At 39.8% G+C, this 17,508-nt stretch overlaps 1 protein-coding gene across 8 annotated transcripts in view; it reads left to right on the forward strand.

Moving 5' to 3' along the window:
* The window catches only part of PTPRM (protein tyrosine phosphatase receptor type M), a 568,788-nt gene that overhangs the window by 393,480 nt on the left and 157,800 nt on the right, over positions 1–17,508 (forward strand). For 2 of the 8 annotated variants that reach the window (XM_075270676.1, XM_075270679.1), the window contains one exon: positions 9,901–9,930. The exons of the other annotated variants lie outside the window; for them this stretch is intronic. In XM_075270676.1, the coding sequence (XP_075126777.1) occupies positions 9,901–9,930 (30 nt within the window). The remainder of the gene's footprint in view (positions 1–9,900; positions 9,931–17,508) is intronic. 8 annotated transcript variants of the gene reach the window in all.

Below are 17,508 nucleotides of genomic sequence, written 5' to 3' on the forward strand. Positions count from 1 at the left end.
GTTTTGAGAAGAATGGACAAAACTAGCTGAAAAATGTAGTTCAGGGTGAAAAGCTGGAAGAGGATAAAAATGTAGTTCAGGATGAATAGCTATATATATATATATATATATATATATATATATATATATATATATATTAGTTTATTGAGATACTTATAAAGCAAAATGCTAGTCACTCACATCCATATCAGATTCATATGGACAACAAGGGAGACAATGTTTGAAGTGCAATACCTTCGCAAAATATGTACCCCATTGATACACAGCTATTGTTCTAAGGTATAGGTGGGGAAGAGAGAATGGAAAAATAATCTATAACTAATAATTTGCAAACACTCACTATAAAACATTAAATAACATGGCTATTGGGTCTGTCTCTAGAGTTTTGTTTTTTCAGGTCATCTGTAATCTTATCATACTGTATGCTCTGTGTCTTTACCTCCAGTTATAAACAACAATTCATAAATTAATAGTACAGGCAAATATAAGAAACTGCAAAATATCTTATTTCAGAAATCTGTTTCCTTCTCCACTTACTGTGCTGCTATCTTCTTCCTTATCTTCTATCAGACTGTTTATTCACATAGAGATGAGTAACCAGCTCACACACAGAACTCTATGGGGAGAGGAGGAAGCTGTTATTCTCTTTTATTATCTCATTCTGTGCTGTCTGATGTCTTATCTAGAAGATATAGCTGTATTAGAAGAGCTATCTCTCACAGAGTAGCAGAGTGTAGCAACAGCAATTATTTGTTTGTCTTTTCCAGCTACCTCTCCCTCCCCACTTGTATACAGAAAATCACTGACAATGTGGAGAAGGAAACTGATTTCTTTCATAAGATATATTACAAGGTTTATTATATTCACATGTACTATCTGTTTATATAAAATTTTATTATAACTGGAGTTAGTGATCTATTCCCACTTTCCCAGAGGCCCAGTAGTGGCAGGGATGCTGCATGTACTTCCTTATCTGTGTGTTTAGTGTTACTGCTCTGCCTTATCTTGGTCTCCACAAGTACAACAGAGATGTCATTACATCGTTCACCCTCTGTTTACCCTGACCCAGTCTACACTGGTCAGCTGTGTGAAATTTTAGATTAGGCTAAACACGTAGCAAAACACAGCAAAAACAACTCTGGAAAAAAATGCATTGCAGACTTTCTGCAGTTTTTGCTGCAGTGTTTCCACTGCGGCTAAAGCACTGCATTTTCGCAACATGGGGCTTCAGCCTAATAGTGTGTGCTATAATTGTGAATTAGAATATTTAGCAATTTATTGTGTATGGCTTCCCACATAAATATATATTTAAAAAATCTGTGTATAATAATAATAATATGTTATTTTCTGATTATACATTCCTTTGAAAACCTCATCCCACTACAACATCTGCCATGCTGACATGGAGGAGATGTCAAATTAATCAAAAGCATTTTAATGCTGCACACTGTAGTATATAAAATGGGGCATCTCCAGGTCAGCGTAGTATTTAGGTAGACCCTGTCTGCACTTTGACTTGGTGCAAATGCTACAGGGATACCTAGCACATGATGTATTTGAGGCTAGGTCCACAATCATAGGAGACTCTGACACCTGATACAGATTCCACCTAAAATAGTCTGAAAGAAAAGTCCTGCAAGGAAGACCTCTGTCTCTCTGTTGGTTACAGTATAAAACCAGTGGACCCCATTATAGCCTATAGGGTCCGTGGTTGCCCACAGGTAACTGCTTTATAAGTGAACAGGCTGTCCGTCTTTCAGGTCCATATGTGAACCCGAACGATCGAGAGACCCAAAAACTAGTGTGGACCTAGGATATGTGTCAGCACTATTTTGCCATTGTTTGACCCCAGTATATGACTTTTATGTGGGAAAGAGGCAGGTGGATTTCTTAATATTTCTGTATTGGCATTTCTGAAGAAAGGTTTTCTTATAACTTCTCATGAAAATGTATTTGTGCATTCCGCTCATCTCATTTATGGGTGCACCCCGTGCAGAATAAGAGACACTACCTCCATTCACTTCTTTATTTACTACACTCAGATGAAAGCCTGACTGTGTAATACATGAATGGCCCAGTTTTGGATGACTGGGGCCCACTTATGTAGAGGGTGTTCTAAAATAGATATTATTGACAAGGACTGTGTTTATGAGACACCCCTTTAACCCCTTCCCGACATGCGCCGTAATAGTACGGCGCGTGTCGGGTCTGTAACTATGGCGACCGCCCGGGAGCCGGGCGGCCGTCATAGCCGCCGGGTGTCTACTGCTTTAAGCAGTAGACAACCGGCTCTAATGCCTCCGATCGGTCCCCGGACCGATCGGAGGCATTAACCCCTCCGGCGCTGCTGTCAAAGGCGCTGGAGGCGCCATTTTCCCGGCGGCGCATGGGCGCCGCCATTTTGGCAAGGATCGCCGGCTCCTGGAGCATGCTCCAGGGCCGACGTCATGTTGCAGTGACAGCCGGGAGCCTTGTTAAAGGCTCCCAGCCGGTCTGCAAATTCTCTCTTTTGCAGGCTGGTGTATACAGCCTGCAAAAGAGATGATGCTTTTTTGCAATGCATTGCAATGCATTAGCATTGTAATGCATTGCATTAGTGATCAGACCCCCTGGGGTTCAACACCCCTAGGGGGTCTAATAAATGCAAAAAAATAATAAAAAAAAAAAAGTAAAAAAAAATATAAAAAAATATAAAAAGTATTAAAAGTTCAAATCACCCCCCTTTCCCTAGAACAAATATAAAAGTAGTTAAAAACTGTGAAACATATACATGTTAGGTATCCCCGCGTCCGAAATCGCCCGCTCTACAAATCTATAAAAATATTTTTCCTGTTCGGTAAACGCCGTAGCAGGAAAAATAGTCAAAAGTGCCAAACCGCCGTTTTTTCACTGTTTTAATTCTGATAAAAATTTGAATAAAAAGTGATCAAAGCAATAACATTTCCCGAAAATGGTAGAACTAAAAAGTACACCTGGCCCCGCAAAAAAAGACGCCCTATGCATCCCCGTACACCTATGTATAAAAACGTTACGGCCGTCGCAATATGGCGACTTTTAGAAAAAAATTTTTTAACACCGTTTTGGAATTTTTTGTAGGGGTCAAAATGTAAATAAAACCATATAAATTTGGTATCCCTGGAACCGTACCGAAACACAGAATACAGGGGACATGTCATTTTGGCTGCACAGTGAACGCCGTAAAACCAAAGCCCGTAAGAAAGTCGCAGAAATGCATTTTTTCTTCAAATCCACCCCATTCTGAATTTTTTTCCTGCTTCCCAGTACATTATATAGAATAATTAATGGTGGCATCATGAAGAAAAAATTGTCCCGCAAAAATTAAGACCTCATATGACTCTGGGAGCGGAGAAATAAAAAAGTTATGGGGTTTAGAAGGAGGGGAGTCAAAAACGAAAAACGAAAATCAAAAAAATGCCATCGGCGGGAAGGGGTTAATATTGTCTTCCTGCAGAATAATACAATGAAGGTTTTCATCTGTTTAGGTGCTTTTTATATTGGACCTTGGATTGAATAAATCTCTAGTCTTCTTTATATCCTTTCATCTTCTCTTTGTAACAAAGTCTTTCTCTAGAAATATTAAAAATAAAACATCCAAGCTTTGTCATGCCATCTGTGTATGACAAATTGTCCGGGGACACAATACTATCTACAACTACAACATACCTTGTACCTATCATTGTTATAAAGCGATTCCAATTAAAATATTTAAAAATACCTTAACAAAAAAATGTTCCCTTTTTTGTGTGTTTTGCCTTGAGCGCAGTGATAAATTTCCTTTCCACATTATGTGCTTTTTCATCAGTTTTTTACTGGCTATTTATCTCAATAGCTGCATATGTGGAATTAAATGTAACTCCATTCCCCCAGACTGGGTATTTTGATAAATGATATTTACGGTAAGTGTATAAATGAACGCCTTCCCTGCTCGCACACAGACACGTGTGCTAATTATAACAGTGGCTAATTACAAGTGCTGATACCTACAGATCCCCTCCCATCTGCAGCTCTTTCCTCACTTCATACAGTATTCATGAGAAAGCCAGAGAATTATGGAGAAAACGGAAAGACAGTATTTAAAGTGCCCCTCCACGGTGGAAGAATACAGCCCAACTTCCTATTATTGGTAATTCATTAAAGGGGTTTTACATACTGGGGGGGTCTGAGACCTGAAACCAGTATGAATCACATGATCTTAATAGCTGAGGCCCAGACAATGGAACAGGAAGCAGATAGCGCTGTTCTCTGTATAGTGGCTGAGCTGGGTCACTGCAGCTTATCTCACATTCAAGTGAATGGAGTCTGATCTGCAATACCCTGCTCTGACCACTACACAGAGAACGGAGCTGTCAGCTTCCTCTTCAGTCTCTGTGTATCAGTCGCTGACAACAACTGACTTAAGTGGGTCATACCTTACCGAATCCGATCCAATATTCCTTATTACGTCCATTCCCACGCTACAGCAGTAATGGAATAGTCAAAAAGTATATTTTATTCTAATCCAGTGCTTCTTAAACTTTGAGGAAAGCATCACTGTAGAAGCTCCCCCAAAAGGGTTGGACTATTTATATATAACAAAAATTCTGAAGGGTTATAATTCTGGGAAAATATAGCTATGAGTGACTTAATTGTTTCCCTAACTGTGACAAAGAAAGCCCCCAGCGATGCTAAAGGTTAAAACTGAAGTTTTGAGAGTCCACAGGTCAGAAGGTAGTGCTCACATGATATATTCATGTGATTGCTTTCCTAGATTATCCCTGGCACCCTTTATACTAATATAGGTGTTGAATGGTAACAGAATGTGTTTAGCGTACATGTAGTTACAGGAAATTCTTCCTTTGTCTGCACATGCTCTGGACAGTTCAGGTACTGTGTAGCGCATGCGCAGAACTATAGCAATTAGGAAAAGACTTATACAAGTGATGATACATTTCATTTACTACAGTAGGTTAATCTTAGGTATAATTATAACATTTTGAGTGAATTGTACTTGGGAAAGAAGATAATGTATCAGTTTTATCTTACTGACTTGACTTTTCTTCAGCTCTAGTGAGCACTGTGTAAACTGGATAATGTCTAATAGTATCTAAACCATAAGGCAGAACCTGGTGATAGAATTTTTGAATAAAAAGTGCAAATTGAAGCTTATTAAACTTTTTATTAATAGGGAATTTCCTATTAATGGCATTTTTTTCATATTTACAGGATATGAGTTAAAGATAGTCTATCTGCAGGAAAATCAGTATCAAATTAATGACAGTACCTTGCAGAGCAGCTTCTATACTTTCCAAATATGCATTTCTTCGTCTGCCTTGCAGCTTCATTTTCATGAAAATCAGGATTTTTTTTGTATGCAAATTAGCTGAAAAGCTTTGCTCTCCTGCTAGGGCTCTAGATAGTTGTGTCTAATTGTTTCCAAGCTCCTCCCCTTATTGCTTGAGTGACAACATCCTCTTTTGTCACACTTTGCCTGCAGATAGGGGCTGTGATCTGGAGCAGGCAACAGAGCCCTGACAGGAGAAGAAATGCCCCTAAAGCCCTCTTCAACTAAATTGCATAATAATAAAATACAAGTCTTCATGAAAATAGAGCTGCAATGCAGAATAAGGAAGACATTTTTGAATGTATAGAAACCCCCCCAAGGTACTTTCATTAGCTTCATACTGATATTCTTTAAATATCTCATCATATTAGGAAAACGGAGACCTCATAATTCTCCTGGAAGTTCCATATGAATAGAATGATGTTGTACTTGCATGGCCTCCTCCTCCCACTTCTGTGGGATTGCCATGATGGTGATCTCTGGCATAAAAGTGGTTAAATATGTGGTTGATCATATGCATTACCTCTCTAATCATCTAATCAAATGGAGTACCTAAGAGAGATTACAGGCCCCCATCCTCTTGTTTATTGGCTGTCCCAACTGTTGATCCTCTTCAGATCAGACCCTTATCTTTCTATTTCTGTGGGTACTAAATGCTACAATTAAACTAAACTAACAAAATTAACATAAAATATAACTTTTATTTGAAGTCAGGTAAAAACATCAAACTATGCCTACTAAGGCTAAAAGACACTAATATTCTAGGTCATCCCCTAGAGCAGGGGTCCTCAAACTGCGGCCCGCGGGCCACATGCGTCCCGCCAAGCACTTCTGTCTGGCCCCGCCGACAACGCCAGCAGGCGTGCATTTATAATGAAGCTCCTGGGGAGCTCGGGCCAGGCCATGGAGCGCACTTCACTTTACCTATTGGAGGGCACCGCTCTCGATGTCTGTGCGACCTGCTCTGCCTCCGGCCCACTGTTTAAAAAGTTTGAGGACCCCTGCCCTAGAGCATATGATATTAAAGTATTTGACACCTATCAGAAAAGCTCATCTCTGCCTGTCTAATTGTAGATGGTTGCAGAGGACTGTAAGAATTGGATAACTAACTCTCTCTCTCTTTGAATATTAGTGTCTGGGGGCAGGGGTGAGCGATACAACACAGTCATAAGTGGTGATTCACTGGGAGTTTTCAAAGGATTCATTGTTAATACCAGTGACAGACAGATTGGTCTGACCAGACTGAAGGCTCCGCACAAAATACTCCCTTATTGTGGATAGGAGTGCAGGTGGATCGGTGATTATCTGGTAATACCCGGGGCATTTTCTGTCTGGATTGTGTGTCTTTTAGCCCTAGTAGGCATAGACCCTTATCTTCAGACCCTTATCTTCTATTCTTTGAATAAAATATGACTATACATTATAAAACCATTCATAAACAAAAGCCAACTAAACTTCATGATGTTTTAGTGTTTGGGTAGCATTACTTAATACCTTATAATGGATGTCTCTGTGTCTATACAGTTGACTATCTTAGTAAATAAGAGACTGGACCTGAGAGTGCAGTATTTTTTCCTAGTGTGTTTTGTTGTACAGTCTGAATGGTCTCTGAGCACATGATCTCATGGTTGTGCAGTTCCCTGGAGCTCATAAGATGATAGCATGCACATGGTGACTGAGGTCTGGAGGAAAAAAAGTCATTAACATTTTAATTACCTGTACTTAAATCTGACATGACATTTTATGACTACTCGAAACGCTGATTTGATTTTACCAAGATTGACTTTTAAGTTCAATATCATCTTTGAAAATCACATTTAGTCACATTTTAATTAAATCCATATTAAACGAAAATAATGAAAGAAAATCAATGTACAGAACGCAAGCAACTCATTCTTGTGATGATCCTCGAAAAGGCTACCAAGTAAAATGGTTGCAGGAAATCCCAACTGCATTTGGTGCTTGGAAACAGATATTGCTTCTAGAATGTATATCTCAAACCATCCCAGAGAAACTAGATAAGACAGAAAATTCAATGAATGCCGATATTGCAAAGAGATGAACATAATGTGTAGCCAAAGGCAAGGTACGTGGGTCAAATTCCTCAGCATGCTATAATAAGCAAATAGAAAAAAAACCTAAAAAACACAAACAACCTCCAAATCCTTCCCAACCTCAACTTATCATTGGCTTGCTGTGATAAAGTTATTACAGCTCTTAACAACCAGGATGAAAATCAGAACAGTGAACATAATGAGCCCAAATATATTTACATACAATTTGCATAAGCAATGTACATCTTTTTACAAAAATCAAAACTACTTTCAGAACTCTTCTTGCTGCTGGTTGTCTATATACATCTATATACTACTGCATCCTACAAGTTACTTTCTCAGTAGCTATAATGTCTATCGCAGGGTCACAGACAATGACAATGCAAGTCCCTGCTCTTCACACTTTCCTCTTCATTCTATGGGAATCCGTCTTTTAGGTTTTACACTGATTTAAATGCAATGTCAATGTACGGCAGCCCGAAAGTGTAAAGCTACAACAGTCAGGTGAATGACAGCAAATAAAAAATTACATACGGTACTGGAGTTACTTGGTATGATTTATCTACCATTTTAGGGGGCGTTCACACTACCATTGGATTCCGTCAGCAGTGTTTGTGGCTATTGTCCGTACAACATTTTAGCAATGGACACTAGCTGGTCCGTCTGACATTTCCATTCATTTCAATGGGATTTTATCTTGTGTCCTTTAGTGTCCGTTTACACCCATGACCGTTTTTTCAAGTGGACAAAAAAATCCTATATGCAGGACTTTTCTGTCTGTTTGAAAAAACGGAGACAGCAAGTGTCTGTTATTTTTTTGAACATTGAAGTCTGTGGACAACAGATTCATAATGGACAGTAACTGATAGCCATCAGTTACTGTCCATTTGTATCCGTTATGATAGGTGTCCGTTGTTTTTTTTTCTTAAACGGATACCTTCTGAATGAAATCCAACGGTAGTGTGAACCCTACCTTAGACTTCACCCATCAAGTCACCCTTTATCCTGGGTACAAACAGGTTTTTGGGGGGGCAGATTTTGACCTGCAATCTGCGTCAGAATCTGGCTCAAAAAAATGCCTCCCATTGAAATCAATGGGAGCCGGTCATTTCCTTTTTCCGCGAGCGGTTTGTTCCTGTTTGCGGAAAAAAGCAGCGACATGCCCTTTCTTCAGGCGGATTCCACAGCTGATTCAGCCGCGTACGTCCGCTTCGCGACACTCCCTACCAAATAGGCCCATTTATTTGGGCTTAATCAGGAGCATCCAGTTGCGGATAGCCATTTTTTGGACTGGATTCTGAGGCGGCCACCACCTCAAAATCCTGTCCAAAAAACCTCGTCTGTACCCGGCCTCTAAACTGTTTGTCTGCTCTTTGGTGCAACCCAAGACACAGACACCTTTCCCATCTCCTGCCGCTTTATGCTTCCTTGGCAGTCTCTCTACTTCATACCCCATTGATAATGTCCTGGTCATGTAACCAATGCATCCAAGCACTGGCCTCAGTGGTTACCTGCCAGGAATGGTTCACATATCTTGGCCATTTTTTCAATATACAAATGTGCATCACATTTCACCTTTTATTATTTGGTAAGCAGCAGGCCAGGACCTGCCATTTGTATGTTTTACAAAGGCATTCTCAATAGCTGTACTAGGTCAAGTTGACATATTGTATTTCAGAAAGACTTTCTTGTAGCTATAACGCATCTCACATAAAAATTGCTTTATTTTCATAGAGAAAAAAATGTACATTTTTGTAAATGTGCTCCATTTGCACATAATCTTATTTAATGGTTGTAGATTTCTATGGGACCTCTTCACGCTTATGATTTCATTTCATGTGATTTTGTATGGGAAAGATATCATGACCTGCTTCAGCATGAGCTGTATTACAAAAAACAATCTCTGTTATCATTGCTATCAAGTAAGAATAACCCTATAATAGGAGGCGGCAAGGATTGTCTTCAGCACTGTAGTGTGAGGTCGCAAGGACTCTGCCTCTGTACATTGCAGGTGGTCGTAGTATCTCAGAATTATTCCAGTATTCTCTTTCTATATATACACTTTTGTTATAGTGTTTGCTGAATGGCCCCATAGCATTGCTAGCATCTTCCATTGGCTTATATCATTGCATCACAAATGAAACTGGAACCTCACTTCTTTAGATTGTGCATTTGTAGAGTTAGGAGTAAATATCACAGAAGATGAGAAAAGTGACCTCTCAACCCCTTTGTATAATAAGCCAATGTGACCGGGTCCGTTAGGCTACAGAAGGTGCTAAACATATAAAAGATTACCATTTGCGAAGTGACCGTATGGTACAATGTCAGTCATTGACTCTGATGTGTTGCATGCTGTGTCTGTGATGTAATTTGCTTCTGAAATCTCATTCATGTCATCTGATCTGTTCTCGGTCATCCAGATTTTTCATACATTAATATCTGGCTTTTCTTTCCTTCCATTTCATCTTTTCTACCACTGCCTATATCCTTGCTTCATCATGGCAGAAGAAGCTATAACTCCTACACATATTACCTGTAAGTAAATTTTTGTGCATAAGTAGTGTCATGCTTTCTGCCATGTTTATCCATGCATGAATATTGAATGTCAGTAATACAGTCCATGTCAGCTCGATATTATAACATTCATTATCACCCTTGTAACATCACTTGCTATATGGTCAAAAAGCTGATCGAGGAAATAGATATGTTGGCATAAAGATATATTGAAAATATCATAACTGGTTGGTAGCCACCTCGTCCTCTTGTTCCCAAAGGCTATGTGGTCCCAGCTGGTGGACTCTTTGATCTGTTTTATCATATGTCTGGCAAGTCTACTACTGGCGCAGCTGATATACTAATATATTAAATATTATATAAATATATATATATGTGTGTGTATGTATATATATATATATATATATATATATATATATATATATATATATATATATATATATATGTATATATATGTATGTATATATTTTTGAATTTTGAATTTTCTGCATTTTTTGGGCCCATACCCATGAGTTGATCATCTGCCTTTGGCAAGCACTGATCTGCAATATAGTGAGCTGATTGTCGCTCATTTAACATCTGTTCACATGCTGCAGTCATAGTGAGGGGCGGTTCACATTTGCGTCTGGTGTTCGGTTCTGTTGGGTTTCCGTCTTCAACCCCGGAGAAACTGGACAGGGGGCGAAAACCCGGCGGTCAGTTTTAAAACCCATTCACTTGAATGGGTTTGTAAAGTGACTGCCCATGGCCGCCTGCGGCCTGTCCGCAGGGAAACCAGATTTTTTAGCCAGACACAAAGTCGGACATGCAGGACTTTGTGTCCGGCTAAAAAAAAAACGTTTTCCCTGCGGACACGTGCAGTCACGTTTACAAACCCATTCAAGTGAATGGGTGTTAAAACTGACCACCGTGTTTCCGTACCCTGACCAGTTTCGCCGGAGCTGAAGACGGAAACCCGATGGAATGCACAAACTGGACAATCGGGCACAAGTGTGAACTGCTCCTGAGTTGGAAAAGTATGAGGACGAATGATCATTAATACCATTGTTCGTCTGTCCACATTTTGTAGGATTGTTGGCGGCACACTTCCTGTTTACACGAGGAAATTGCTGCCGACAAATACTTTCATACCCACGCAATGACAAATGACCATTGGCCCACTTATCAGGTAATCACTGGACAGGTTCACATGGGACAATCTAATGGAACGAACATTTATTATTACACATGTTTGACCGACCACTGACCTGTGTAAATGGGCATTAATTGAAGTAAATGATTTCACGTACCTGTACTGTGAATGGCATCTTTGCCCTCCGCTACAGCTACGCCCCGTGATTGGATAGAAAAATGTGATGTTTGCAGAAATATTCATTTTAAAGCCACTTTTGAGTATTTCGGTTATATGGCTGAGAAAACTAATTACCAACTGCAAATTGCATTGACTCATTTGTTCCACACAATAAATATAACAGCAGAATGTTTGCTCACTTACTGTACTCTCTTATTGCTCAAGCAGATGAAATCCATTTTATAAACTCGAAATTGCATTTAAGAAACTCGGAATGGGTTACGAGACAAAGGTTGTGAAAAGTTCGTGTTTTCTCATCTTATTGAGTCCATTTCACTATAATAAGGAACCTTAAAGAGGACCTTTCATGTCCTCAGGCACGTAGGGTATTATATACTGCTAGAAAGCCCACAGTGCGCTGGATCCAGCACACTATCGGTTTACCCGTTCTGTGCTCCGGCTGAAGAGCTATTGGTGCCATTACCGTAGCTCTTCAGTGTCAGAAGGGCATTTATGACAATCAGTCAGGAACGCCCATCCTGACAGTAGAGTCCATAGCGCTGTACTGTGAGAGGGGGCGTTCCTTACTGCCCAGTGATCAATGAGGAACGCCACCCTCCTCCTGACAGTACTCGTTCATAGACTAATATTGGGGAGACGTTCCTCACAGCTCAGTGTCATGGTTGGGTGGTAAGGAAAGCCCCCTCTGTCAGTACAGCGCTACACACCGTACTGTCAGGATGGGCGTTCCTCACAGACTGTCAGAAATGCCCTTCTGACACTGAAGAGCTATGGTACCGGCACCGGTAGCTCTTCATCCGGGGCACACAATGGGAAAGCCTGTCAGCTTTCTAGCAGTATATCATACCCTATGTGCCTGAGGACGTGAAAGGTCCTCCTTAAGGACTCTCTATCTTAGAGCATAGGTCCTCAAAATTTTGTTGGGCTAGTGAGCTACATTGAACTTTTACGGATGGTCAAGAGCCACATTAAATCAAAGAAGTAAACTTGGGGAAAAAAATATGAAGTTGAAAAGATTTGCAGATATTTTACAGTTATCATACTAGTGGTGGTTTATTATACCATCTAAAGTGGCACTGCTATGAGGTCCAGATACATATTCAATATTGCCAATATTTATTTCATATTACATCCTGTGCTGAAGGCAGTAACTGAGGGCCTCCGTGTCGAGCCACACAGATGGGGGTCATGAGCCACATATGGATCCTAAGCTTCAAATAGGAGATCAACTTGCAATTGGCCACCTTAAATACCTTTTCTTATGATTGGATACATCTGGCTATGAAGTTCAAAGCTCACTGAGGTTACAAAACCAATTTTGTGCTTCAGTAAGTCAGTAAAAAGTAGTTAGGGGAATTCAAATCAATAAAATGATAAGGGTGCCCATACTTTTGCACCGGTAAAATTTTGGTTTAATGCATATTGCACATTTTCTGTTAGTACAATAAACCTCATTTCAATCCTGAAATATTACTGTGTCCATCAGTTATTAGATATATCAAACTGAAATGGCTGCTGCAAACACCAAAATATTTAGAACTAAAAATGATTAAGATTAATAGGGGTGCCCAAACTTTTTCATAGGACTGTATATATATATATATATATATATATATATATATATATATATTGAAAATATTGATTGCATATCCTAGGGATAGGTCATAAATGTTACAGAGGTGGATAACCCCTTGAAGCATGTATTTCTCCTCTGTAGTATAGTATTTAGTTGTATTAAATATAATATTTTTTATTGAAATATGGGCAGATTATTTTTACATTTGGGACTATGTTTCCAGCACAGACTATAAATTGCTGCTCCGCACATTTCACCTGCCCATCATAGACAATGATGACTATGGAAGATGAAAATGATGCTTGTGAATTATGTATCCTATTAGAAAGGCTTCTGCTTATAGATCTCTGTACCAATATCTCTGCAGCGACAAAGCACTTATATTACCAACTAATGTTCAGTGCTTAATGGAGTGAGAGGACTCATGACACACATAAAGTATGTCTGCACAACGGAGCCACGCATAATCTTACTGAAACTCTTCGCAGTCCGGAAAAGCTTTTTATAAGATACATACACTCTGGTAAAACAATTTTGTCGTAGATCATCAGGTAACATATAAAAATGCCAGATAGTATGGAGAAATTAGACCAGAGAGACATTATTATTTTATCTGGTTAGAAAGGAGTCAGGTAAGAGTATGAGAAGCTGGAGTCCGGGCTACTAATAAAACACTGGCAGATTTAACACCTCGGGATGTCCACTGGATGGGTGACCGACCCATCCTCATCACACATGCTTGCTTGACTTACCTGTAACATTAGTTACATAGTTACATTACTAATGTGGTACAGATCCTGAGATTCATCCTGCTGGAGTCCTCCCACTGCAAATTGCTAGTTTGGTGTCTTTAGAGCTAATCTATCTATCTATCTACTTACCTTTGGAAACCCGTGAACCCCATAGACTATAATGAAGTCTGCCACGTTTCCACCCAGTTTCTGCCCGAAAAGGCACGGAATGGGGAACAGAATTCCCAGGAGGAGACCGGGCGCAATTGTGAACCTAGCCTTATTCTGTGTATTAAACATGTTTATAAAATGTGACTTTTTTATTTTTTAAATGCATAAAAATTCATGCTTGTGGACAAAAGTCTGACCAAAGCCACATGTAAATGCACAAAACCTGCTATAAATAAACAATAAAGATATGGGGAGTTTATAGATAACACTTATACGTTTCTGTTTACATGTAATGTTAAAAGTTACTTACAGGGATTCTTTGGGTTTGTAAATGTCTGCTTTTTCTCAGAAACAGCGCCACACTTTTCCTTGAACTTTGCCTGGAATTTCAATCCATCATTATTCAAGTGCATAGGACCAAGCTGCAATTCTGCATTACCCATTTAACATTATATGCGCTATAGATTAAATCCATAGATGTTCTTATTAATATGTACATGTATGTAAAATGCATTTTTATTTACGCTGGGTTCACACTAGCGCCCGGACTCCGTTCTCAGGTTTTTGTCTTCTGCATGCAGAAGACGGAAACTTGTCAAGCCGAGTCCGGCCATGAGTGTTTTTGCTCTCCGCAGCGAAAAACGTTTTTTTTTAAACCGGACACAGAGTACTGCATGTCCGATCTTGTGTCCATTTAAAAAAAGCTGGTGAGCGTTTTATGCGCTCCACGGCAAAACAGTTTTTTGAAACCGGACACCGAGTACTGCATGTCCAACTCTTTGTCCGGTTTAAAAAAAATGGTTTCTCTGCGGAGCGAATAAAACACTCACCGGTGCACACGGCCAGAGACTTTTCAAGCCCATTCAAATAAATGGGATTGAAACATGCCGGTATGTTTCCGTCTCCTGCCCCTGTTTTGTGCAGGAAACGGAAACCTATAGAACGGAGTACGGGCGCAGATGTGAACGATAATAGTACAGCCACACAGGATCATTCCAATGCAGAATTTTTGTCAATTTTTACATGAAAAAGGGCGTCCTTTGTATCAGCATTGCTGCAATAAATGCCAGTACTCTTCCACTGCTTTCAGCCCGCAGCAGACATTGATGCACTGCATATTGAGAACCTGAAGTGCATGTCAGTGTGAACTGTGGGTTTTAGTCACAGCATGGACATGACATTTGGCCATTGATCTCATTCACTATGCGTGTTCCATACAACACAGTGAGTTAGTCACAGGTGGCTCCATCGGTGGTTAAACTGAGCATGCAACATGTTCCATATGGACAAAGCCTAAATTGGACTTTTCCTTTAACTAAAATAAAAACCCTTTTTCCCCCCATATTATGTTTCATTGGACAGCAGTAGTTCAGTATGCAGGATCAGAGACAGAAACTATATTAGGTTTTTGTTTTTTTTATTTTGTGATTTTGCAGCACCTCTTTCTAGGTTCTTTGTGATTATGGAAAAGATATGCTTTTTAATCCCGATTTTCACAGTTGCAAAAGAAATGAAAAGTTTTCATTAAGCTCCCAATAATGTATAATATAAATAGTGCTTGTGCTATAATTTAGATTTCTTAGACTGCAGTTTTTTAATAGATTGAGTTATGCTCTTTCAGTGCAATGTAATGAAATATTGAACCACGTCCTAGTGGCCTGCCAGACAAAGGTGTTTACTGTGAGAAATGAATTTAAGGCGGCTTCATAAGCAAGTCCAAGTCTGAAATTAAGATTGTGCTTTCTCCTAATAAATATACAGAGTATTGTAGTATTAGCAAAAACTGTGCCGTACGTCTAGATTCTCCAAATATAAGGTGGGACACAAGGTTTAGATGAATCCAAAAATCAGAGGCCAGAAAGTGCATGCACGTGGTAACAACAAAAACCTTGTGCACACAAACATATTGCGGATAAAAGTATGGACCAATATATTTCAATGAGCCCATACACACAGACATAGTTTTTGTGGATGTGTGTCTGGGATGAATTGAAGATCTGCAAATTATGGAGCATGTCCTATACCTGTTGCTGTTATAACGGCACCGATATCTCCAGCCTGGGGGCACATAACGGGAAAGTAGACAGCGCTGAATTCAGTGCATTGTTGTCTTTCTAGCGGTATATAAAACCGCATGTGCCTGAGGACATGAAAGGTCCTCTTTAAGATTGGGTGGTCAAATGCAACATTGTAAAACTTTGTTGCTGATATTTAGGGTTGAGCAATCGTGTTCAGAAAAGATTGGATTCCGATCGGCGATCGAGAAAATTTCACAATCGCCATCGGAATTCCGAACACGATCTTTTTATGTGGGATCGAGATCGGTGATTTTTCCCACAATGCATTGCTTAGCCTTCACACTGAGTATACGATGTATATTCAGTGTGAAGGCTCCACTGCAGTTCCATAGGACTGAATGGAAGCAGCCGACACACAGCCTTAACCCCCTGCGCGCCGGCTGCCTCCATTCATTTGAATGGAAGGCTAAACTAAATCTCTAGCAGCTACTTACCTCTAGAGATGGCTGCTCCAGTGCCCTCCTTCTTCTTGCCTCGCTGCCCCGCCTCCAAGGTTAGTGTTTAAAGCGCTAGGTAGGCGCGGCTTGTGGCTTAGAGTGTGGGCGGGTACAGGGCGGGGAGACATGATGTCTCCCCTCCCAGTACCCGCCCACACTCTCCTAACCCGCCCACACTCTCCTAACCTGGCAGGGAGGGGGCAGCGAAGGAAGAAAAGCAGCGTGGAGCAGCAGCGAGGCGAAGAATGAAGGCACGGGGCACAGGACCAGCCATCTCTGGAGGTAAGTGGACACCAGAGGGTAGGATTGCTTTTAAAATCCGATCTCCGATTAATAAAAAAAATTCCATTGACTTGCATTGGGATCGGAATTGGGATCGAGATCGGGTTTGAATGAAAAATGATCGGAAATCGGATTTTAAAATCGATCCTGAAACGTCAAGATCGGCTCAACCCTACTGATATTATTTGTGTAGTAAATATGCAATGAAATAACAATGCTTGTCTTGAATCTCGTGCTATATATCTTGTACAGTTAGGACTGGGTGATGGGTAGTTTCTGAATGTGTGCTACATACTAAATATATATTGATTTGTCACATGCTATTTACAATAACCTGTCATGAATTTATACAACTAGATTCCATTCTCAATTTTCTCCTTCCTGGAATCCCATAATCCATTAAGTATTTCTCCCTTCCTTCCTTTGTTTTCAGTTTAATGTGACTGATAATAGTCCCCCAATCCCTATTATCCCTGGTTATGATTGGACTATGATCGGGGGCTTACTTTTTAAATTGAAAGGCCTATTTTTTTTTATATTGAACTTTCTTACAATAGATGGATGTAATGCCAGGGAAACTGGTCCGATGTAATGGCATCCATCCTGTCTTTTCTATCATTTAGCCATATTTGTCTGAACTATGTTCTGAAATAGAATTGCCGAAGACAAAGGACTTGTGGCATTAGCATTGTATTAGCCTTTCTAAGTGACTCTATTTTAATTTAACATTAAATCCTTAATCCCTTGTGTCTAAAAATGCCTAAACTGAACTGTGTTCTACTGACCCTGGATCAAAGATTACTAGTAATCTGTCTCAAGACGGCATCTGCCTACCCTTATTCTTTAGTCTACAACATTCAATCCTTCGACTTGTTTTTCTGTCCACAAAGGTGTATACAGTAGTTCTAGCGGATCATATTCATTTTTAGGTTAGAATATATATTTATTTATTCATACAAATGTTGCTTGTTCCTCAAATTTTGCAAATATTAGAATCAAGCCATGTTGCTTG

Source organism: Leptodactylus fuscus, chromosome 4 (assembly GCF_031893055.1).
Source record: "Leptodactylus fuscus isolate aLepFus1 chromosome 4, aLepFus1.hap2, whole genome shotgun sequence".
NCBI lineage: Eukaryota > Metazoa > Chordata > Amphibia > Anura > Leptodactylidae > Leptodactylus > Leptodactylus fuscus.